The sequence below is a fragment of the Manduca sexta genome, chromosome 28 (assembly GCF_014839805.1).
Source record: "Manduca sexta isolate Smith_Timp_Sample1 chromosome 28, JHU_Msex_v1.0, whole genome shotgun sequence".
NCBI classification, from domain to species: Eukaryota; Metazoa; Arthropoda; class Insecta; order Lepidoptera; family Sphingidae; genus Manduca; species Manduca sexta.
In genome coordinates, this window is record NC_051142.1 from 7373748 (window position 1) to 7400873 (window position 27126).

Consider the following 27126-nt stretch of genomic DNA (forward strand, 5'->3'; position numbering starts at 1 on the left):
TTATACGGATGGGTCTAAGAGCGATCATGGTCAAGGTGCGGCGTATTATGATTCGTCAGCTCTAGCAGGAAGTAACAGACAAGGTATTTTTAAGATCATAGGTTGCGTTTCCATTATGTACTTAGAACTTATTGCGATATCGGAAGCCCTATCTTATATCATAATTAGGAAGAGCAGAAAGGTAGTCATTTGCTCTGATAGTAAAAGCGCCTTATTGCATATAGCTCGATGTGCCTCTGGATGCAGAGGTACATCGATAGCTTATGTAATTCTTTCCAAAATTTTTGATATTCTTGCTGCCGGAATAGAGTTGAAGTTACAGTGGATTCCATCACATATTGGTCTCAGGGGCAATGAGAAGGCTGATTGCAGGGCTAAGCAGGGAATTTTTGAGGGAATGGAATTAACCATTGAGCCAAATTACACAGATTTGTTTCCTAAATATAAAAATAGATGTCAATTGCTTTGGAAGGAACATTTTGATAGTAGATCTAAACTTAAAGGAATATGGTATAAATCTATAGTTTGTGAGCCTCCTCGAATACCTTGGTTTTATAATAGTAAACTACATAGGAAACTTTTAGTGATAGCACTGAGAGTACGATCTGGTCACCTTCCACTCAATAGTTTCAACTACCTCATAAAGAAGTCAAATTCCCCAAATTGTGAATCTTGTGGTACCATAGAAGACATAGAACATTTATTAAAAGAGTGTGTACGGTATGAAAGTGATAGAAAGGATTTGATAGATAAATTGCTAGTGAACAAAAAGATATAGGTATGTTTCATCACATTTTGTCGACACCAATATCAGAATCGGCTTATTTACTGTTTAAGTTTATAATGTTACGTTTTTAATATTGTGGTTTGTTGAAATTACTTACTTTTAATCATAGATAGTATTATTGTATAAGGTATGATGGGACTGACATGTATGTTTACATATAAAAGTCCCTAAATTAAATAAAGAATAAAAAAAAAAAAAAAAAACTAGACATTTTATACTATTTCTTTTTACATTGTATGGACCCACAAGGCAGTGTGGATGGTTATGCGGCGACTCTCTGTGTGAAGCTTATTTATATTATGTATTTTATTTTTGAGCATGATTTAATACTTATAAAGTACAGTTGGCAATATCATACCTTTGTACGAACTACGACAATCATAGCTACTAATATTGCAATTGACGATGTGTAGCCACATAACGTAAGTAGCTATGACTAAACTGAATTACAGCGGCATTTAGTTACGCAACCGGTGGAACATTACAAAACCCATGTAATTACTCACAAATTATTATTCACGGAACATGTCATATATTTCCGACCTCATCATGTATTTATAATGTCCCTTCTTGTACCTGTTTTTATAGTTGACTGCACGAAGAAGTTAGACCGAAACCTTTTATCCCCAAAGAGGTGAGTAGAGATGCAACTATTGAACCCAAATCTCGTCTAAATTAAATCTGTAATTTCGTGTTAAGCCAGTGTTCCATATAGGAAACAAGTTTAAATCTCAGACAACACATTTTAGACATTATAACTGTAACACGGCCTAGATATACCACTGCAGAAGTAATATGTGAAGCCAAGTTTGAAATATGTGATATTGATACTTGCCTGATTTCGATGTGAACTTGTCCGCTTCTCTTCTGTGTGAAGGTGAGGTCGGTGTAGTCGGTCCACACGGAGAAAGCCTTGGCAAGTTCGGCGTCGACTTCGGCGTGGTTCAGTTTTGAGGGGTACTTCGAGATCTTGTACGTCAAGTTCTTTACACGCCATCTTGATCCTGTTAAGAATATTAGGAGTATAAATATATAACGGAATATTAATTATATTAACAGTGAATATTAATTCAGAGTCGACAATTTAATTTTGTTTAAGATATTTCGAATTATTATGTTCTCATTTGTCGATTAAGAATGTCTAATATAGCTTCCTCCCCATCATACTGATCTTTTAGCTGCAACTATTTCATTTAATTTCCACGCCCTGCGGTCTTGTGCCACTTCTACGCACGTTGCCCCAACAACGATTATCAGTTCCCCAGTGTATGTTATCATTTAAATATTGATTTGTAACGTAGCTGTTATTACTTACCCTGTAGCGCGTATCGTTTGGCACGACTCTCTCCGAAACCAACTTTGTCTTTCACACCACACCTCGGCAATGACATTACTTTCGATGTTTCCTCATCCAGTTCACCTAGGGAAAATATAATAAGTAAATAAATATGGGAAAATACGAGTAACAATAATAACAGTTTATCATAACAATTCTTAATTATAATTTAGATTTATTGCCATTTGTGGAATTTACGCAATTATAATATCGATTGGTCGAATTTAGTACACATAAATCAAGTTATCATGGAAAAATACCTTATTGGTGATTCAATTGTTTCTAATAATAAAAAACATCATTGAGATTCAAACAGCAAGACGTGAACTTTTTGTATGAATTGATGACTAGGAAGTAATTACACAATCACGTCGACCAAAACCGCACACGGAAAACGTTGAATAAACAGGAACAACGGTTCTAGCCGCGGCGCGACGCTCAGCTGGCGAGCGAGCATTCAGAATTTTGATAGGTCAGTCCTCTTAGCTCTTACAATAGTCCATGATTTGTGCGTTTAAAATATCGATGTCGTTGTTGACTAAGATTGATATGGTATTATTGCTTGCAATGTACGTGCGATATTAACGCGTTTTTATGCCCCAACATAATTATAATCTGTGGGAGCCAAGCAAGGTTTTTTCTAGATCATTGCATTCCTGGTAATTTATTAATTACAAGTCTGTAGGTATGTTCAATGATGTAATTGTTATTCTGTCCAATCAATTTCAGAATTAAAATAAATCAGATCATGTACTCATTAATTTATTCTAAAAATTGCAAATGTAATACGAAAATAAATAGGAATTAAGTAAAACGTTTAGAAGGGACGATTTACGCAGTACTGCGGTATAAAAAACCAAGTTAATCAGTTTCAAACGTACAGACATTTAGTATGTGTGTAATGGCATCATTAAGGTTCTAACCGAGTCATATTATGTTTGTAACGAACTGCTAACCCAACTCGTACACTGACCGATAATGAATAATGCATGTGTGTGTGCCGCCGCTGCGTTATTTGCTTACATAATAATACTACCTTCAATCATATTCAAGACCAATAAACTACTTCTTGTGTCAAGGCACGTAATGTGCACGAAGACTGTCCAACTTGTCCCCACATAATTCTACGGTATGTTGAATAAATGCTTGGGATTAGCCGTTGTGATGTCGATACTGACTCGTGATAGCCGACGCGTCGAGGTTACTGAATTACAGAGCACAGCCACGGTGGTCGCTCATTGGATCGGGTCCAGGGTTGCGATTATTTTATCGTTAGTTCAATTATTACTAGCGTATGAATCGCGAGTTGTGAACGTCTAAACACCGAGTATCATATAAATCTAAGTTTACACTGTAATGCCTTTTCCTGTCCAGATATGAAACTAATAACATTCACGTTAATTCTAAAAGATATATTATTTTCCCGTGAATCCAACTACCTACGTCTCATGGCAAACGAGGAAGGGCAAGGAGCCCCGGATGTAGACTTATGAATGCAACAATTTTAATGACGTCAACTGAATTTATTCAAGAAATGCTCGCAGCAGTACGAGTCATAAGACAGTTTTCTAACGCAGAGCTACTGCGTAAGCGATTGAATAAGTAATAGAGGCAATTTTATCTGAAGTTAAAGAACTTGAGTTATGCTGCTTTATATAAATACGTATTGATGCAATCGAGGCTTGGTGGAATTTACTATTTGCAATTGCTATTGATTGAAAGTACTTAGTAAATTGGTATGAAATAAATGTTCATGACAATGTCTTTGAAATTAATAGTTTTTGTTTGGGTTATTACTTACTTAGTTGTTTTATATACAACGATTTTTGTAAAATATTAGCTTTTGCCTGTAGCTCTGCCCGCGTGGTAAAATATTTCCTGAATAAATATTTTCGCGTGATAAAAAGTAGGCATAATGTAATTTAATATTAGTGAAAAAAAATCGGTTAAGTAGTTCCTGAGATTAGCGTCTTCAAACAAACAAAGAAACTCTTCAGCTTTATATTAATAGATATAAAAATGAATTGATAAACAGTTATGTTCAGGCAACCAAAAAATATAAAAATATGGATCACGTGTGAAAAATATATTCCTTGCCAACTGCAAGATGTAAAACACTGACGCACTAAACCAATTACATGTCAAAACTTTCACTGACTTTATTTAAATTTACTTCGCGAATGACAAACCACTAATTGAACTTATACATTTTATTGTTAAAATTGTTTTATCTCTGGCGAATATTGTTTTTTGGTAGGTATGTTTATAGTTAATGATACAAAATATCCATCATGTAAAATTAGTTGTCTCGAAATAGGAAGTAAAATTATTAGGTATTGTTAAGACGAAATTTTTCTTACCTGTTGCGTTAAGACCAGCGAAGCTTTGAAATTCTGCAATAGCGCGTCGCCACGAGCTCTCATCCATAATGTGCCCGCTGGATGGGTTCCGAACTTGTGGACTTAAGTAACCATATTGAGCGAGGTACATCTGGAACAAAACATTCGTTTTACATTAGGTGTACAACAAATCTCATCTTTCTTATTATCTTACTAATATTATAATTGTAAAACTTTCTAATTTTTTTTATTTAATTTTGCTGTTTAGTTGTTTGCTAAAAGAAAAGACAAATGAATATTGACACATGCATAGTCTATGTCCTGTATTAACACATAGATTACTTTTTAATTTGTTTCCATGGGAAATAATTGAATTTTTTAATATTATGTTGTTGGTTATAGTTGTCCTGTGTAATATGGTGTAATAGATCGCTACAGTCATTTAGGCTCTTTTGAAGCGGTAAAGGCTTCTCAGGCGAGCGAAGCCCCTAATAACACCTCACATTTAATATTATGTTTCTTTACTTTTATTATAAATAATATCTGAGATACATGAGAGAACCTATGTTCCAAGAAATAAAACATGTGCATGTCTTAATTACATATTCTGATATTCGCCTGGTTATCTAAGTAAATAATTTACGTAAATTCCAAGTAGGTACACTTAAATGTTTATAAGGTATTTTTGTCGGTCAACGTAGAGGATGCTAAATTATTTATTGTATTTTCCATGTAAACGTACGTAAGTCCGTTATTCAGTCACAACACAAGTGCCGCCGTTTTGCATTCTGAAGTGTCCTCCAATTCTCCTAGACCGCTTTGTTTGTTGTGCTTGCAAGAGATTTATTACACAGCTTTATAGGTATAATCTAAGGCACAATACGGCTCTAAAATGTTAGTTCCATAACGTGGATTAATTCTGTTGATTTACATGTGGAGATTCCCCTTATCTCTCCTGCAGTACCTACAGACGTCACATTATCTCACATCATTGCAAGGTTATCCATCCATTGTTTATTGTCAACGCGTTTGATAAGTACGACACGAAACGCGATATAATCACATATCTACTTAAACGTGGACAATTAAATTATAATCTTAAACGAAGCGTATACCAGACATCAATTATCATCTGATACATAGTTTTTGTTCTCGTGTAAGTGTTGCGTTGTCATCGTTTTTAAATATTATTGTATGAGTGGAAATCACCGCGCGGATGGGAGACGAAGACATGCGACCTTGAACGGTGGCAGCGGCTGGTCGCGTGCCTTGCATGACAATGCGTGCTTACACATATCTCCGACTGGCACCAAGCGCGGCGCGAGCGCGGCCGGCAAGCAGCGAGGCGGCGGCTTCACCGGCGCGCCTCTTTGTTCCTCTTACCGGGGAATCCTAACAATGTGACTGCTAATCCTGGCAAGTACGAGTTTGCCGCAGTCAATACCCCCAAAAGCCACTGTGTACTGTTGTCTGTGTTTTGTTAATGCCAAGTCAATACAACATTTATTTTTAACGACTTATCTATTTGTTAAACAAACAATTTGTTCTTTGCCTTCTTCATTGAAATGATAGTTTGTGTACATATCCAATATTTCATATACTTACTATAACTTGTTAGGTTTTATTTGCCGTGCAGTGACCACTACTTTCGATTATGCACATATTGTAAAATGCGTGATAAATATAATAATAAATCAGTTTGAAAATTCGTGAAAGGACACATACGAATGATGTGTCTGTCAATGAGTAATCGCCAGAGTCGATCAGATTTTGGGTGTGTACAGGTATGTGGTCGCAACTCGGCCGTTGACACGTGGTGATACGGCCATTGTTTGCTACCAAAACACATCGATACTCATTGTGTGCGAATGTCGTATACTTACATATAAGAATACATGCATATTAAAGTTCAGTGAGGTGACACTCTCGCTTGTTTAAACTTTAATTTTATACCTATATTTTGACATGCCGCCGTTCCTTCAAATTCTGAAACTTCGTAAAGATTAACATTTATGTTGATGCGTCTGCGAATAATAAGGACGCGCACTTATTACTTTATTATAGTATGTTAAATTGAAACCAATCGTGGTCATCAACGTTTGAACTCAGTGTGCACTTATAAAGAACAACCAATAATTGCTCACAAATCTTTTTCATGATTCCTTGCGAATTTTATATTGCTACAAAGTAATTTAATAATATTATATTATCGTTATTCTACGTAAAAATAACCTATTAATTATTATTACCATAGATGTACCACCAATACTACTAAATATAAACACCAGATTATCGTTCTTATAATTTCTTCACGACATAGAGTAAGTATTCTAAAGGCACTGACTTATTTCTTAAAATACTTTATCCTGGCGCCACATAAATTTTGCCTTCTGTAGTGAAAACGTGCTCAAAGTTGCATATTGCTGCCGAATATTATACATTTTCTCGTAGCCAACAAAATAAACAGTTATTATAATTATAGGTAAGTACTTAAGTATAGTTTAAAGGTTGAAGGTCTGAATGGCAGTTTAATAATAAATTGGTACAAGCGTATCGAGGTTAGTATGTCCCCATAACGGGCATCTGTCGGAGCCTGCGCCCGCGCATCTCATATACTGACGACAGCGAACGTTCCACAGACCCACTTAGCTCATGCAAATTTTATCGCTCGAGGGGGCGTCCAACGGCAACGTATTATCACGCCCCCATTGCTAACTAACAATGCTAATTGGAAAAAATATCCTTCATAGCTAATATTTAAATTCGCACACGCCTAACGTAGAAAGTGTTAAAACCTGCTCACCGATGGCTGAACAATATTTAAGTATGTTTTGTTATGTTTGTGTCAATTGTTAATGAAGGAAAATAGGCTTGTGTGGCCGAATGAGTATTTCTTTATTGTGCCTAGTTATAATATAAAAGTTGAAAGAATGTCAGTTTTTATTGAACTATAATTTTCATATATCTTTAAATATATGTTTTTTTTAGAATCTCCACAATAATGCAAAAAAATATTGAGGATTTTCATATTACTACTTATCATGTTATTATATCTTTGTCCCTTACGTTTTTAATTTTTTATTGGTGATTCGATTATTATAAAAAGCTTGGACTTTAAGACTAAACAAATATATTAAGCACTTACTCTTTTTTTATCAACCACCAATGGAAAGCAGTAGGAGAAAAAGTGTAAAATTATATACAGCAATTATTTTATCTATAGAAGGATTTTTTAAATTTAATCGGAACCAATTAAGAAAGTTACAAAGCTCTATGACAAAACAATACTAAAATCAGATTTGTAAAATAAATATAGCAACTTTATAAAATAGAAAAACGTCACCCTACATAGAAAATATAAATCATACTTTTTATGTTGTGATAAATATTAATAATTTTCATATTTTAGGAACTATAATAAGTAATTTACAAAATATGACGTTTATGAAGGTCTTTGTACATGGTTCGTCCGTAATATGTTTGGATAAAACAAAGGATCCGGTCTCACCTCTTATTTACTTTGTGAGTAAGTGTTGAATCACTTCCCCTGCTTAATCACATGTTAATAAATAGGTTCAAGTAAAAGGCGTAGTCGCTTACCTAGATACCTTCGATGTAATATTATCAGTCCTTCCGTATTGAGTGATGACGGAATTCATGACACACTTATTATATTAATAATAAATTGTTTTGATAGTAACTACGACTATAATCAATTTATAACTACTTAATAATTTATTACACAATTGGTATCATGGGATCTATCATAATCTTTGTGCCTTTCATAATATTAAACTACATATTTTGAAAATCGTGAAATTACTTAGTAAGAAATCATTTTAAAATAATATTATCTGAACAAATTAAATTAAAAATTAAAACATAATCTTGTTTTTTCCCTTTATACTTTGCTTAAATCATTAGAAATTATTATAGTTTTATTTGAACGTTATTAGACATTATTTTGAATATAAACACTCTCCTAAGGGTTCATAAGAGAAAACCAAAACATGAAAATGTTATGACAAACATGTCCGAACGCGAGACCTCATTTTAAATTGTGGTTACGTAATTTATTATTATATACGAGCACCTCAAAAGCGACGCAATAATACAGACATGTGCCCAACAAAACATGAGGACGATTATCCATAGTTAAGCGATTACAATGTAAACCATGCGGGCATTTAATGACACCTTTATGTGATTGCGTAGAGCGCGTCGTTATTGTTGTATAACAACTGACATTGGCTGTGATTTACGTGGAAACGTGGAAATCTCATTATTTGCCCTTTGGCACAGACGCCATTAATGGGATCAATTTTCCTGGATCTCTAATTGTCAGTAGATGTAAATCTATCATAATTATCCATATAAAATCAATATCGCCTATTCAAATATTTTACATAATTACGCTTATGCTACCCCGCTATTACGTGAGCTTCAATAGCAGTAAGTTATCGTGTATTCTTAGCCAATCATAACTTTCAATATAAACAAATCCCATTCAAAATTAAGTTATTAACTAGAAAAATCCCAATTATTTTAGCTAATCTGGCCTTAAACCACGTGTGGAAATTGTATTTTTGACTACAAAATACAAAGAATGTTTTCCAATAGTGTGCTGTAATGTCTACGTGCCATTTATAAGAACTATATGCCAATAGCACTGTGGACTATGAAGATTCATATTAATTCAAAACTTTGTCGATAGGAGAAATATTAACGCGGATTATGTCAAAGGTTTCATACAACGGAATAACGAGAACTACGGGATATTACCCATAAGAGAAGTGCAATAACTAGAATCCTAAATGCACAACCACTATCTACTGATATAATCTATTCAGTCTGAAAAACGTTCGGCTGGATATATTTTATATCCGCCCGGATTGCGGCCACAATATACAAGGTGTTAAAACTCGCCATAGTGGCCCACGTAAGTGTGTCGCGTTTCGGGATCAGCCTGTGTATATGTATGTATGTGTTCCAAAAGGCCGGCATAATTGTATCGACTGCTGAGCGGTAATCATCTCTCATCAGTCGCTTCTATTGGACCCCAATTACCACCAGGTTTAGTGGAGTCACTATGCCACGTCCGTATAAAAAAAATGTTAAGTCTTACAGTGCCAAATAGCCCACTGGTTTCAATGTCTCCCAAATCGAAACATAACAGTACTGAAAACCTGTGCTTGGCGGCAGACAACAATGACAGCAAACTTCGATGACACATGTTGTACTCGAGAGCTAATATAAATACGTTCTAAAACTTACATGATTTTGTCTTATTTCAAGTGTTTAATATTTTTATTTGCAAGCAACGAGCATCATGGTTCTATCGTGTTCCTTTATCAAAACAATACGCAGTCAGCTAGGAAACTAATCACTTAATAGGAATCGCTGTAAACACGGTTTGAGCTGTCACGTAAACATTGTTCCAGGAAGTGCATCTGTCTCGCCGATCGTTCTGATATCCCTTACTAGGAACCTCTACAACACGTGCAAATATTCGTAAACACTTCCTCAAGTATGACTTGCCGGACACAAATGCCTGCGGACGATGAGCCCACATGCGCTGTTGTTAAGGTCGTTCACTTTAGGAGCCTTATTTTGCAAATCACATCCTTATGTCAAGTCACAAATTATCAATCAGTTAGATTTTATAGTTTCTGGTAATTTGTACTTTGATTTGACTTATCATCACCAAAAATAAATTATTATTTACCTCATTGCCATTTTTATTTATTTTATAAGTTTATTTGTAATATTGGAAGCCTAATTCTGTTTTTTTTTTTAAATTAGTTTTGTTTTTAAAGCACAAAAAACCGTTGTATATACTTAATATCAGAAGTGCATCTTCCTTACAATAATAGGTAAGCAATAAATGATCGACGCATTAAGCTCATTAGAATGTTAATGCCCGCTCGCGCCCACGCGTCGCCTAGTCATTGTTACCTACATTTGCATCTGCGATTCTCATCCGTGCTTCCACTAACCTACTATTGAAGTAATAAATCTATTTCGGCCAGGGAACCCAATTGTACGGACCAGTCCGTTGACCCATGAATAAAGTCTATTATAAATCGTTTAATAAATCGAAATCAGTTAACCAAATGAACCAGAAAATATGAATCGTTAATGATTAAGGTAAACAAAACTAACACCCAGACTAAAGCTTTGTAACTTATCTGATGAAATTAAAAGTAAAAGTTTCATAATAAACATTGAAAGCACGTGTGTTGTTATCTCAAAACATAATTAAATTGTTTATCGATGCAAATTAATGTATTGGTACTGCGCGTGGACCACAAACCACATATCTGGATTAGTAATTACATCACAATGAATTTAAAGTGTGCTAATTGTGTCACGCAGTTGCATAAATTCGATGCAAGTTGTGTACCCATTGGCACGTTGTGTACTGTGTAGACGGTGCGCGGGCGCAATTACAAGAAGGCACATAGCTGCGGGGTGAGTGTACTACGACACTCGTGGACTTGATTATTTGCGCAACGTTTAAATGTTACGTATCATAATTAGATCACAGGTAATAGTTATTTATCGCCCTATTTATTTTATTTACAAACATACATATGCGTCTTGCGCGTGTGAAATTTTAATAAACTTATTAATATTAATATAACACGACTGAAGCGACCGCAGCTGAATGGGTTCAGGCTTTTATAAACAACTTAATAAGGTGTTTATAGATGTTTGATTGATTTGTGTTTACTACTGCAAGATAAGGAAAAACGATGTTTCTGTAGTTGTACAGCGTGTTTAAAAACAATTTTATTTTCAAACCGAGTTACTTACACGTGGATGTTTTTATAATTTTTGATCAGATAAATATTTTCTTATTTGTATTCATACAATAACATAGAACCTGGAATTAATATCAATATAACACGATTGAAGCAACTGCAACTGAATAGGTTCAGGATTTTATAATCTACTTAATAAAATGCATGGGCGCCGCCAATATTATTTTTAAGGAGGTGCATTTGCATCTACACACTATAATAGGTACCTATATAACATTTTTTTTTCAAATTATAATCGCATAGGTATTTATATATTATGCTTAACCATACAAAACCTCTGTGGCCGGTAGTTCCCATTGTCATTCAGTTACATTTATTGTGAGTTCCGGACAGAGGGGTGTACGGGCACCTCCTCGCACCTCCCTCACGGCGCCCATGATAAGGTGTTTATAGATGTTTGATTGATTTGTGTTTACTACTGCAAGATAAGGAAAAACGATGTTTCTGTAGTTGTACAGCGTGTTTAAAAACAATTTTATTTTCAAACTGAGTTACCTACACGTGGATGTTTTTATATTTTTTTTTATCGGAAAATATTTACTTATTCTGTATTCATACAATAACATAGAAGCTGGATGCATACAAATGATATTTGAGAAAATAATATATTTTTTATGTAAAGTTACATATTTCTACTTTACATATCTGGAGTATTGTCGATGTTAATATTAATTGCAATAATGTATTTACTTTAAAATGCGCATTGTTTCAAATGTTCTAATTATGATACAAACAAAGAGTCAACAGTTTTATATAAAAATAAATTAGATTAATTATTCTAGAAGAAAAACATTTCATGAATATTTATTAGGTATTGAACAATGTTTGTTTGTTGGCTGTCATCCTCTGCGCAAACAAAACTAAATTATGTGTTTGTAATATCATGATGCATTCCTAATTAACAACATATTATGTAACTATACCTATAATAATATTAAAGATTTACTTTAAAGGGCCTTAATTAGCTTTTTACTTCTGTAGAATAAGAAGAAAATCAATAACAAAAAACCCTAAAACTTATAATGAGTTGTGTTTTGCAATTAGGTGTTAAGACACTCAATATACTTATATAGCTTATGTTGTAACTTCACCAGATTACCGTTTGTGATCGATTTGAATCAAGCAACTTTATGGTGTTAAGTTATATCCTCTTGCTATTAGTGATAAAATGTTAATATCACAGAGTTTTCTACACTTTGACTTCTTAGATAATGAGATAATAGTTATTGAACTTGGAGCGACACATGGCACTTAATGTGTCGAGTGTTCAGAGGTGACAGTGCGGACAGCTCGCTTTATAAACCTAAACAACCTCCTAATGAGTCTAATTGTTACAGCAATTATTTACAATTACATTGCAATTGTCAAAAGATTTAAATAGAATATATCGCGTGTGAAACACCACTTTTCCGTAATAGAATGTGGAAAATGTGTTTTCATTAAGCTGATAAGGTGAGCAAGCCCTTTGTCTGCAATCCTCACGTTTGTCACGTGGATTAGTGCACATTGTTTCATCTTTCCTTTATAATAGACTTTGATAAATCGATTGCTTGCCAATCATTCATCGAATTACACGTGAGGTGTAAGTTCAGGGGCCCACGAGAGCCAGCATGCACTTATATACCTATAAAGGATATTATTCGTTTAAATGTAGACCTATTTTCCGTATTGCAAATAAAAATGTATGCACGGTAATCGTTAGTAGGTATTGCATTCATCTGACATATAGTTGTGATCAGATGGCAATAGTGGGTGCGAGGTGAACAATGAACAGTAGCGATCAGCGGAGACGACGGCCGTGGCGCGCGTGTTGAAGGTCGCCAAACGCTTCCTGCGTGCGTGACGCGCATGCGCACTACATGCCGCACTCCGCAGCGACACCGCCGTCAGCCGCTCCCGCCATCGCCACCGGTGACACTCATCAACTTATCATATAATGATGTACCCCTTCGGCATAATTTTCCTAACATTCTTATTATAAATAATAATAATAATTATTATTATTATAAATCTGTTTCTTTGTATCACCACCCTCTTTTCTAACTTTCCTACCCTTCACTATCCTTGTTTTTACATGTAGGTTATTATTTATGAATACTAACTAACATTTTAATAATTTGTATTGGTCATTTTACAAGTGAGAACAGTTAATTATAGGTACATTAATAATTTGATCGGATCTCTGTTCTTGTATCTGTCGACATAATAGAATAGAAAAATACAACGCTTAAAAACTGAATTCTTTTATTATTTTCCTTTTAAGTAAAATATGGATATTACTTAAAACAACTTATACCTCGGCTGTTAATGCGTTGTCCAAATATCGTCATCATATAATTGTGTGAGTACATTTCGGACACAAATACACATTTCCAAGAATCGCAAGTCGTGACTAGGATTTTAAGATTTACGGTCAATAGCATTGTGCTAAAAATATGTTATGTTTCACCAGGTTGAGGTACGCATTGTGGCCGTGAGCCGACCGAGCCCTGAACTGATTATTATCAGATACCTAGATACTGATTATCTGTCACGACGTACAAAAATATAAAATAGGTTCCGCGTCACTTTAGTGTTTTACAACGTTTACTTCCACTGTTTGTGAAAAAATGATTATCACTAAAGGGCAGACTGTATACAGTTATTATAACAACTGTAAAGCTGTAAACTAACATAACTAAGCACGTGTGGCTAAAGCGCGGTGTGCGTAAATATGTAATTTATTAATCGTATTCGAAAGCCGTATAAATACGCACGAGACAGCGTCCCACGAGTTCATTGTTCTTCCAAACAGGCGCAGGAAATTTTACGAGAGATGTCCGCTCGGTACGAGGGACATGCGTCGAATTTTTATATTTACTTTAATCGAATTCAGGTAGGAATGATGAAAACAAAGAATATCACGGGTTCTCGACAGTTTCTGGCTAGGCCATTGTTCTGTACTCGAGTGCCGCGCGGTAGAATGACCCTCCGTATAAGGACACGTTTATCATAACAGAAACTGTTTAAAATGACAGGAAATGCCATGGCCGTGACAATGTGGTTACCGCCAGATTTGATCACGTGCTCCACTCGTACAATGACATGAGCGACGAGCCTTAACCCGCATTATAATACAATTCCAGTGGATATCACCTAAGTTTGTGGCAAGAATCTTACGTCCGTTTGAATAGCATCCATTATACACGATGAATACCTCTTCAAAATAAGTAATCTCTTCCTCTTATTTTCATTTTATGACCATACTGTATACACCTGAACACGAAATTGGCATAATACTTGCTACCGTTAGAAGTTTCGTTGATTGTTACCGTGTCTATACTTCTCTAAATTATGATTCGCACGCGGTGTCTTCTTCGCGACAATATTACGAAGAATATTTCTCATGTGCTCACTGCTCACCTACTCGACGCAAGTAAAATAAGCGCTCTGCGTAAACCTGAACTTTTTCCATAACCCATGTCACTCGATGAAAATATAAATTCGTGACCGTACCTAATGCGGCACGCACGATATTCGACTGCATTGGAGCGTATCCTAGTAACGGTTTCTGCATTTCAATACTTGGCTTTAATTTAGTTTGTGACTCTGTGTTTGATCTATTACTATGGAACTTTTTTCGTTGTGATCTCTGCTTGGGATCGCCATGACAATAGTCATTTCTAAGAGGAAATCACCGTACGGTGAAGTTGTTTCTAAGAAATAACATAACCATACGGTTAATGTTGACGTCAACCACAAAACAGTATGATTAAGTGTTACTACACATATAACCGCTCACTTACTACAAATCAATTAGTTCTGTGAGTAGTAAGGTTTTTCCTGGTCTAATTATTATTGTCATTTAATTTGATTTCCGTGAGTCATAAATTTACCGATGATCCAAACGGTTTTAAATTGCTCTCCTCGGAATAACAGTACGCTAGAACGCAAGGGCTTATTACCTCGTTTAAACGACACTGAGGGAATACTAACAAAAACATAATGAGTATATAATCATGATACTTGACATTGTAGTTTATAATAGAGACATAATTGGTACAGTGTGCCGTAAACATTTCTGAAAAGGAGTTAGGTATATGTACGTTACAAGAATCTTAAATATTATAGATTTTTTCTGAAACGAAAGTTACGTATCTTGTTTTGATTGTTTTTACTTTCCACAAAAATTCCCGCCAACCACTTTCTTTGCATGAAGGTATAATAATTATTATATTGACGTTCGGTTATTTTATCCAAAATCTATTGATTTATATCACACTGCTTAAGTCGTGTTAGTGGAGCGCCAGGTCACCTTGACATCGCTTATGCTATTTAAAAGTATAATTAGTATTAAAACGTTTAATCGATTAAGTTGTTTTAATGTCCCATTGTTGCAACTTACGTAAGCACACGTAACATGCACATGTAAGTATCACTTCTATATCTGAGCCCAATCAGAGTAATTAATATGATTGTCATAAATGTTTCACCCTTTGACATTTTCCTTTCAAATTACCATTTAATTACTAATAATGTTTACCTACAAACAACAATAATGATTGAATAACACAGTTGTAGTGTATGTACTTAGGATATAAGCTATGACCAATTGTATTTTATGACAAAGTTGTGTGACCGACTCTACATAACCGTGTGTGACTAAAGCTTAAACTTATGGGACTACCCAGAGTATAAACTTATATTAAAGATTCTACATTATTTTTATATAGGATTGGTTATTGCTTATGGGCTCCTTTTTCCGCACTTAGCCCGCAAAGTAGTCGGGCCATTGTTTATATAGGATATTGCGAATTAGATTTGAACACTCCTATTCTCTGATTTATTAAAATTATGATTTAGATTAAAATCATAAAGTATCATTAAAATAATATATTAAATAGTCTATCTAAAACTAACTAGTAACAGTCTTCGTATAGATAGATTTGTAACAAAATGATTTTAATAAACCCCTGTAAGTAGCAGTCGTGTCCGCAAGTTGTTTGCATTAGGCGGCCGCGTCGGTGGTCGGTGCTCTATGACCTAGAACTTGGCGGCAAGCGAGCTCGCAACTGGTTATGTGAGTCACACACCACTACCATAATTCCGTGAACTGGCAAGATTTTTATAACTTACGTTTCCTCTTGAACTCGGGTAAGACAATAAACTCATATACCTGACACATCTGTGATGAGTCATCGTTGACGATTGGAATTGGGAGCACTTGTGTTGATAGAAATGGTTGTCGTTTGAAATTAAAGTTTATTGATGGACTTGAATAGTAAATTGTTTTTCGGAATTAATAATTTTAAATAAAGTGGTATCAATTATATGTAGTATTTTTTTGAAATATAACATTGGAATTATATCAAATCATGTTCAAACATATTACTAATGGTTCAATTGTGTTTAGTTATTAACATTAAACTCAACAATATTTTTTATTCATTATTCAGCTCTCATAGATTACGTTTTTTTTTTATATTGTTACAATCAGAAGCCGAGAGATTAAGAAGCTCCAGTACTAACCAGAGTATTCATACTTTTCCTGTTATTAACGTAGACTCTAGTGACTTTCCTGGTTAAAGAGACGTCAACAGCTAAGGTGATTGTGTGAAAAAAACACTAAATTACCATAAAAGTTGCCATAGTCCAAGTACATTTTATGTTTAAATTTCAAATCACCTAACACGAAATTTTATGCTATTATTGTAAAAAATATATAAATATTTCTGATAAACATGTCTATTGCAGATTGTTGTATCCCATTAGCATCAGTTTAATCCTTTTTTCGTTTATATTAACTGCGAAAGAAACTTGGAAATTAATCGATCCATTTGTTTGTACATCATTTTTAAATCCTATATATCCCTGACTGATAAGTTAAAGTTCTTAAAGAAAATATCAAGTCAAAAATATAAACTGCTGGTAGAAGCAATAAAGGAGGAAGCACTTTGTATGTGCTGTATCCACAACTCTTCGTTTAGACTTCTAACATGACTACTTTACCTTTGATCCTAAACAGTTAAAGCTATTTTGATCATGAGTAATCTCCACCAAAGTGCAGTCAATCAAAAAATAATTTTACCCCTTGACCAATGTATAGTGATTCATCCTTAAATAATATACCATATTATTTACAATTACTACAAGAATGACGTAAACTTTATTAAAAAAAAAAAACTAAATACCGATCTATTATATATGCCACTCGTACGTTCATTAAAGAAAATGACTCATGATTCGTGTTATGCTAACTATATGAAAAGGCCATCAAAATGTTCTTGTAGCGTTGCGAAAAACATACCGCTTATCTCGGCTGGATACCTTGGCCGGTTTTATGAATGAACCAGCTACAATCATTCGTGAATGTGAGATTACTACATAGTGGAGGGACACTCGGAATCAATTTGTGCCGGCGGCGCCCGTCAGCCGTTCCGAGAATCTGACTCAGCTATCTCAGATTATTACGCGATTACGATTTCCGGTTCCGATTGTTTTAATATAGACGGAACTTCTCAAACGGTGACTTGTACGCTGGAGTAATCTTTGATATCGTCTCGAACAATATACGTCACCTGTATCGGGCATAATATGATAAAGTCGATCATAGACGTACGGGCTTTAAATTTAGGGTTTAAAAGACTTACTCGTACTGTTTGTGCATGTTATATTATCAAATACGAGAAACGAAGATATAATTGTAGTCTGGGTTAAGGAATGGTTGACCAAAAGAGAGCGTTTATCTCATATAAATTAAATAAAACAGTTACGTCACGAGAGGGAACATTAAGACGAGCTAAGAGAAAAAATTCTTTAAATCAGTTGGATCGCCGACTTGCACGGAGTTTTAAAGTACGTGTACTTGAGGTGACACACAGACGATAGGTTTACTTACTTGAATGTCTGTCACCCGCTTAAGATTTGATTTTCAGAGAAAATGCACAAATGAATTGCATTCAATCATAAAAAGGAATGCATGTAATTTAAAGTTGATACATTGATATTATGATATGCTATCTGTTTGCAACTTTTCCATTGATATAAAATATGAGCATTTACATTCAATCATTTAATATAATATTGTACTATTTTTTTTAAGTGTAACTTAATATTATATATTATAAAAATCTTCGAAGCGAAGCGTTGACAATAGTTATAATAATTATAAGACACTATACACACAGCAAGAGTTAATAACATATTTATCTATATCAATTTTCAAATACGTCCCACGCAAAACGCATTAAATTCAATTACGTACTTGATGTGCCAAACAAATGTTCAAAGAACCTACAGGCGAGTCATATGAAAACAAGTGTATTATCATCTATTAGTGTTTGTTTAACGATTTGTAGATAACTCACCGTGGCTTTATCGGGTCCGCCGAAGGTCGGGGCGGCGCTGCTCCGCGTCAGGAACACGAACGCAGCAACCGTCGTCCAGAGTATCCTTAAACTATTCCTCATATTGACCGCCATTACTCCGGTTCTACGTACGTTATTGTTAATTCTCATTTGACTTCTTAAACGACTATAAAAATATCTTAAGGACGGAATCTTTACTCATCACTTGTCTACGTGTATATCTATTAACCAACTGGTTAAAAATATATGTATTATTTTACATTGATGTCGTTCTTCGCCACCGTGTGATATCTGTAACAATAAATTTTATGAATTAGTGATTTTACAATAAAAGTTATGAGATTTTATCATAAAGAAATTATTATATATTTTCATTGTATTAATTTTTAAAAGCTTCATTTTTAGATAATAACCCACAAAAGAAGCACCTAAATTATTCTTTTAAATCGATTATAATTTACTTAAATATATAAAAGGATGTTTATCTGCCGTTACTTAATTTAAGGGACCCCTTAACGGACAACAAAGCGAAGACTTGGCATAACATTGGCCAATTTTGCTTCTTAGCACTATTTTGACTGTTTAACTATTAAGGACCTCTAGCGTAGAACCAAATAGAAAACGGTAGAAAACTGGCATTAATCATCCATAGTACATCGAAATATTATAGTATCCAATCTTAAGAACACACTAAAGGTCAGCTAGCGACCGGACACGTCATATCCGCGATATGGTTTGTTTTGATGATTCATTCACCGCAGAATCATCAGCTGGCCATTTAAATATCTTATTTATGTAATTAGTTTATATAAGTGCGTTTGCATTGCACCTATATGAATCAACAAAACAATTAAATAATTATAACGGACAAAAGTGTATTAATCTTATACTATATTATGTTGATCTAAGATGCTGGTGTAAGATTTTTGTGCTGTATAACTAATACGAATTACTTGTTTATTATTCTTAACATTAATTGCCAAAGTAAATTATTTTCTTAAATACCTCACAAAAATTAACCAAATTACTTCTACAAATTAATTACTTATTATTTTTTTAAATAAAAACCTGTGAAAAATGATAATCAACTACGAAGGTGGTTGTTTTTAACTACACTCGCACTAATAGTGAAAGAACGACCCAAATAACCTGTATTGCGCTTGTCAACAAGTTTTTATCTTGTTACTATCTTAGTTTACGATATACTCACTACACCACGACTGTGTGTTTATTTTAATAAAATTTACCATACAATTCATAGTTTGTTTCAACTTTGGTCTACGTAGGTACCTATCAATGATTACTTTAAATATTTCCTATAAATGAAATCCAATTGAATTCTATCATTTAAAAGTCGCGGTGAAACCACGTAAAACTATAGCTTTTCACTCGTTTGATATCGCCAACATTCCGATATGATAAGAGTATAATTATAATAAAATCTAATCACCTTTAAAATTGCAGTAATTTTATAAATGAATTATTAAATATCTTTGTACTTCCTGTATTCCTAATCTACTTTCGAGCAGTGCAGTGGTTTCCACTAAAGTTTAAGCCAGTCGTAGCTTTAAAATTGACAATCCGGCGTTAATATGTTTCACCCGCTACGTTCCGCTATTTATTATGGTTTGCACGGCTAAGGCATAACAAAAATAAAAAATATATATTTAATTAAATATTACACACATGTTAAATGTATTTATAGGTACAAAATTAGTGTATTCATATGAACTGATAATTATTCTAGTAACGTAAAGGCAAAGGTTAACGATTACTTTATCGATTTATTTTATTATTACCGTCGTGACGGCATTTTGTTAAGGACATATAATAATGCTTTGTTTTGTAGCGCTGTGCGAAAAACTGTTTTCGAAGTCTTACCTTATACAACTTAAAGTAAATTTCCATCCATATTAATAAAGAATAAATTATACAGTGTTACGGTATTCCCGCCCTGTGACGGGTTGGAGTGCGGTTCAGGAAAAATCGTATGTACCGTCGCTATTTATTGGACGATTTTAATATTCACAATCCAAGAAATGCCTATAAAAAAGCATTTGGTTATCTCTAACCCGTATAGCGCCTCCACTGTCCACAAGCGAAACCGAAAGCGCGAATCAGAAGTGTCGCCAGCAATGTTCCGCTCACCGAAGCGTGGCGGCTCGGAGGTGACGGCGCAGTTTCACCGGCGACATTGGACTCAGATCTCTTACCTAACTCCATTTACCCAAACATTTTTTTTCTATACCCTTTGTTACTAGCAATCGCTATATAAATTTTAGCATCGCAAATGATTTGTGAAACTGATTAAGTTTTTATCAATTTACTTAAACTATTGTTTAGGTCAAAACTTAATGTTGTTTATGAAAAAAACTTAGTAAATAAATATACTTAAAGGAGTTGAATCCCTTTAAACATTCCTACACTTATGATATTCATATAGATATGCACTACAAAAGGAATTATTAAACAATTGCGAAAACCTTTTCTTAGCTATATTACAAAGTAGGTTAACTATTACTGAACAAGTCAAATTATGTCATTGTAGGGTTGTCGGTAAAGACTTAATTATTTATGACTGTAGTTGTAATACACGACAATCATTGTGTTACTACAGTTAAAAGACGAGAAAAACTTATGATCGCAGGAGGACATCCACTGTAATTAACGCGTTATTAGTGAATATAATTTTTTTTATGTAATACGCAATGCTAGTATTCTAGAATAAAATAGTAGTTGATATTGTGGATAAATATAGAAAAAGTTATATTGAGCTTTATATGGAAATATTCATTGAGTAGGTAAAGGCAAACTCTATAGAGAACTTATGTCATAAATTAATTTTAAACAGCAACATAAATATAATATAAAATGAATACTTTAAATTTTAATCCAAATGCTGCGTAATTATTTATTGCATTATATTACTCATCGCTAATTAAATCCATTATAAACGTGCCGAACATATTTAATTCATACTAAATAAAGAATATAGCTTGGTTACACAGGGAGACCAAGTTACCTTTATGAGTAACTACAGTCCAGCGACTCACGTCATATACGCACCGTATAAGTTACTGTGATGTGCGAGTCGCCATTGCAACGGATCTGATGTGCAACTGCTTCAGGTTTATTCTGTCCCAACTCTTGCCTTAATTTACCTTTCATAAAGCGAAAATTAGCACGTCGCTGGGAGCCTCACTAGCAATATTGGCAAGAAACTCAGTGACTTGTATGGTCAGGTATACATTTTAAGAACTATAACAGCTTAGAATATTCCCTCGGCTCCACATAAGTATCATCCGATGACTAAGTTATGCCTCTAGAATATGCATTTTAATGTTTGAACCTACTAAATCATATGCCATTTTGTGACTCAGAAAGTAAATAAAAAAAACAGATAAACCATTTCATGTGATTTTTGAGATATATTAAACGCATTTTATAATTACTCAGTCGAATCATGTATCCGACCCTGAACACAACGCAAATTTGTATAGACGGCGACTAATCCCAACTTTTAACATATAAGCCCCACTAACAGGTTTACCAACTGTGACTCACGGTACACCGTTTTGTAATCGTGATAAGATGACTCTTACGGGCGTGCGAGTACACCGAAAATACACTTATAAGATCTGATATATGCGACGTACATGTTCAAAAGAACTTTGTGTTTAAATGTTTTATCCATTTCTGCTTTAGTACTTAATGATGCATTAGACAAGAATATAATTATTAAGTATATTTCAAACAGTTAAGCTGTACTGATTTCGGCTTAGTTACTACATACATTTGATGGAAAAAGATTTTCTAAAATTGCGTTACCAAGATTTTACCAGCATCTTAAATACACTGGCAATATTAGTATTGCTAGCTAGCTAATAGTAGCTACTTAGAATTGAATATAAACCGTTAGAAAAGTGGTGTCCTTAAACTTAGCGATTGGCATCAAGACACGCATACTGTGTCGTCTGTCGCAGATGCAATCTGCTTGGTATTGTGACAGAGATGCTGCGATGCATCGCAATGAGCAGGTTGTGTGGTCTCCGGGCGCGATGACGTGGCCTGTTTCGCGCCGGCTCGGCCATGGCGCTTCCTGCTTCCGGATCCACGTCGCCAATACTAATCGCTTTATAATTGCCAACTTGTCACTCGTTACAGATGTTACGTATTTTGTTTGTTTAAGTAACCCGTATCTAACATTGCGGTGGTTATTGAAATTTGCATAATTTCTCCCAATATTTCGTAGTTCTATCGAAAAGAAATGAAATCATTAACTTGATTTATGTTGAAAGAACTCAGTGAACGAAAACCAGAAAGATATAATGTTCATTTTGAGTATTGCATCGCAAAAAAGGCCACAATAAGCGTTATATGAATTAATTTAGGTATAAAATATTTCATTCAACCGACGAATTATTGCAGCCACATGTAGCGCTAGAATCCTCACCAGATACATATTTTATGATTGCAGACTCAGTGTGCGAGATTATCTACAAATGACCATACATTCAGTTCAAAGTTTATGAAACCTAATCCTCTGCGTCTAAATGCTACAATTATCAATTTAAAATCAAAGGACGCTTTACAAAGGCTTATTACAAAACTGCAGACTGGAGTTACTTTATTTTCCTATTTCCTTTTATAGAATCGAAAATAATATACTCATTTGTTTTCCGAATATGTTATTTATTTAATGTATAATTAAAACATAAATAAGTTAAAAAAAAGACGTTAATAACAATTATCTTGTCATTTACTCCGACATCGCACAAGACTGCCGTGATTATTATAAAATATATTATCGTATAGATGGGAATTATTCATGTACCAGTCAAGAGATTCCATACTGAGAAACACACTAATAAAAATACTCCAGAATGGTAGTTTAACCCGAGTCTCGTAAAATGATGTCAGATCATCACATTACACATCATCATCTTGGAACGTATAAAAAGGAGTAAAAAAATATAAAATGTACTAAATCGTGCCAAAACTGTACCGACCGGTTTCCGTACCGTATACTGAACTAAAGCCTCGTTTTAAATGACTGTTGATTCATCTTCATACAACATTATTGATTTATACACACGCGGTTCTCCTATATTATAATAAAAGAACTCTTTGCGTGCATTACTAGTCTTTAAATAACAAAATCGAATTTGTATAAATAATTATTTTTCCCACTTTAGAAACTTTGTTTAATATTATACTCATATAGTAGTGTTTTGTACATCATAAAAACCGATAAAATATAAGTTCAGCAGCGAAATATTATCAAATTAAGTTCATAAAGCCTTCTTTGCTAAAATTAAATTAGCAGTAACACTAAATCACGCCTGGGCAGTACAATAATATGCCTTACATTTTATTTTTACAATAAGTACTTGTTTAATGTTAAAATTGAATAGAATTAAAGTAGTCGTTCAGTAGTCATTATTGCAATATGCAATATACTTCCCTACTACTTCTCGTCATGGAAATACTCCAACTAGTTACCTTAACCTTTATACATAAATGACGTAAATGAGTTTTTACATCTCATGCTAATTACCAAAATAGAAAATTATGTATTTTTATGAACTAAGATTAAAATCACGATTAATATAGTTTATGATAAAAAAAATATTAATAAACCATAGTAAATGGTTTTTTCACATTATTGTCCAAACGTAATAGGAACTTTCACAATAATATTATTAAAATACTTTTTACGAAACTTATAAAAAAAAACCTACATAACTTAATAATTTTATTAAAAAAAATTTTTGTGTCAGTAAATACCCAATTGCATGTAATAGAGTCTTAACCAACTTCGTAAAAATATTTGAAGTTCATTTACACACTAGAAGATGTTGATATTTTTGGTGACAGAAACTTATATAACATAACTGAATTGGAATATACCGATTTGTTTTAATTTATCAACATTTATATTCTTTATACAATAAAGTAAATTTTAATATAGGTAAGTAAACTGCAATTATGTTAATGCGGGGGTACTAACAATTAATCAATTCATTGGCTAAAAATTAATCATCAATGACTAACACTAATACTTATATGCATTTTTAAATAGATATTTTCGATAAATAAAACAATAAAGCGAATTTCAATCTTATTATTGTATTTAATTGAAGAAGCAATTCTACGTATAAATGCAAATGTTTGTAAGGATGTTTCCAAAGGTTGGGATATGTGGATGTTTGTTAGAAGTAATTGTCAAAACTATTTAGAAAATTTAGGGGAGCCGCTAGCATCACCTAGGTTATAAAACTTTGATCTTTATAATTCGTTCTAATAAAATTGGCGTCCCGTTCGCAGCAATCAATTGTCACATTAAACATGAGTCACTCAAGTACTGTACTGAGAGCAAGATACGAATCAAAATTGTTTATTTACAATACTGTTTAGGACATATCTAATAAAAACCAAACAAATTATTTTCATGAATGATAAGAATTCAGATAGTACAATATAAAAATTGATAATATTTCAAATCGTTCAACCTTAAACGTTGGATGATTTAACGATAATTCTGCTAGTTATTGCTACTTCATCATACCAATGTCTGAATGTGTTGTAACATTGACGTAGAAGGCGTGTGTATTTTTATAGGAAATTTAATCGACTATCTTTATAACCTCTATGTACTTTCGTAACAACTTAAAAGTTATTTTTATAATAGAATTTGAAAAGTTTAAATAGAATTTGAAAAGTTTACTGCGATAGTTAAATCATTTAATTCAACTTTCGACTGTTTAGTGTGACTGTATTATGTTGTAGGTATCTACTAACTGCAACATTTCTTTGCCCTGCAAGTTTGCCCTACATGCATACTACGGTAATTTATTTTTACCTATGTATATTGGTTTTGTTAAAGTTAAATAAAAAAATACATGTTTAGAAACATGACAAATTATAAGAACCAATACTTACCGGCGTTATAGGCATAATATCATAAATTATATATCAAGTTTTGGGTTTCCGTGACACTCACACGTATTTATTCATGTTCTACTATTCTAAAAATGTTAGTCCTAAATACTTCAATAACATTGAATAGAAGGAATGTTCAAAGAATGAGTTCACGAAGATCTGTCGTTATCAGTGAGATAACGGCCGCCGCCTTATCCGCTGATAATGGCACTTGTACTGTTCATTATTTTGCCCCTTTTTACTTTAACAATTCACTTCCAAATACAATACGTAGTAATGTTTATAGCTATTGATATAAGTTTATTATTAGAAATTGCATCCTAAAACAAATCTGCCGTACCGTAACGAGTTACGACAATGTCAGAATAGTGATGACCCTGACACCAAACCGAAGTTTTTCGATTTCGATCATTGCACAGATTTTACTTCGCCGATTTACACATTGTCCGCATAGGGCGTAGAAATTTGTTTAAATATCGATAACAATTGTTATAGTAGAGACTGTTTGATATACTGATTATCACGTTAGAAACTAAACATTACCATCAATGCCGGCCCGAGTACCTGTTGCGGCAATATAACAGTAATTTTTTGCTCTCATGTAGTGTGACATCTCTTGAAAACAGTATTATTTTTTATACAGTGGACTGCAAATTATATGTAATTGTCCTTACTGCATACAATAGACAGGAAAATAGTTATTCGATCAATCAGAAGTAAGATATTTGTCCTACTGCTAACACAAAAACTATATCTAATTTGAAACTGTTTCATTAAAAGGATAATAAAAGAAAATTATGATATTGAATTACTTTATGACAAGAATTACAATGAATCTATAATTGTTTCATTCTAAATTATTAAACTATGAATCTTTATATAAAATTCTCATTATAATTATGAAAAAACATATTAATAAGAAAATACTCACGTATAGGATATGTCCAAAACGCAGTTCATACAATCCTTTACTCTTGAAGTGTTGGGATTTCGTTTCACAAGTGCGTTCACGTTCCTGGCTCTATTACTACCGAATGATAAAAAAATTGATAAAAAATAGAGTCTCTTTGTGTGTAAAAAACAATCACAGGGCACTCTTAAGTCACCGAATGTCCCGCTTAATTCACTTTTTTCTTTGCAAATACACGAAATTTCAAAGAAAATGTGTGAGTTCGCGCGGTTAACAGCGAAAACGACTGCGATCGTGGCGCCACCGCGTGACACGACCTACCGCAGTCCGCGAGTTTGGATGAGTGTGCGCCGCGCCGCTCGCCCGCTCTTATAATCGTACGTGTCCCGTGCCCCCGCCGGCACCACCGCCACCCAACGCCGCCCACGGCACCAACCACCGCCCGCCCCTAGCTCCACTTAAAGGAAAACTTCAACTTTACGCACTTTGCCCCACACGTACCACGGGCTTTACCACCGACAATTTAGACGTTTTCATTGAACAATGGATATTTATCATCCATTTAACAATGCAATCGTGCAATTTTCTTTTTCTTAGAAATTAACGTAAATCACCATCGATTCTGGTTATCTATTATTGATG

General features: G+C 33.8%; 1 protein-coding gene across 6 annotated transcripts in view; it reads right to left on the reverse strand.

Annotated features, from left to right (window-relative positions):
• Nucleotides 1-26838, reverse strand: part of LOC115445748 (matrix metalloproteinase-2) — a 38546-nt gene extending 11708 nt beyond the window's left edge. For all 6 annotated transcript variants that reach the window (XM_037444421.1, XM_037444424.1, XM_037444419.1 and 3 more), the window contains exons 1-5: nucleotides 26506-26838; nucleotides 18633-18923; nucleotides 4484-4613; nucleotides 2103-2207; nucleotides 1623-1791 (exon numbers count right to left, since the gene is read on the reverse strand). In XM_037444421.1, the coding sequence (XP_037300318.1) occupies nucleotides 1623-1791; nucleotides 2103-2207; nucleotides 4484-4613; nucleotides 18633-18782 (554 nt within the window). In that variant the 5' untranslated portion in view covers nucleotides 18783-18923; nucleotides 26506-26838. The remainder of the gene's footprint in view (nucleotides 1-1622; nucleotides 1792-2102; nucleotides 2208-4483; nucleotides 4614-18632; nucleotides 18924-26505) is intronic.
• Nucleotides 26839-27126: the final 288 nt, after the last annotated feature.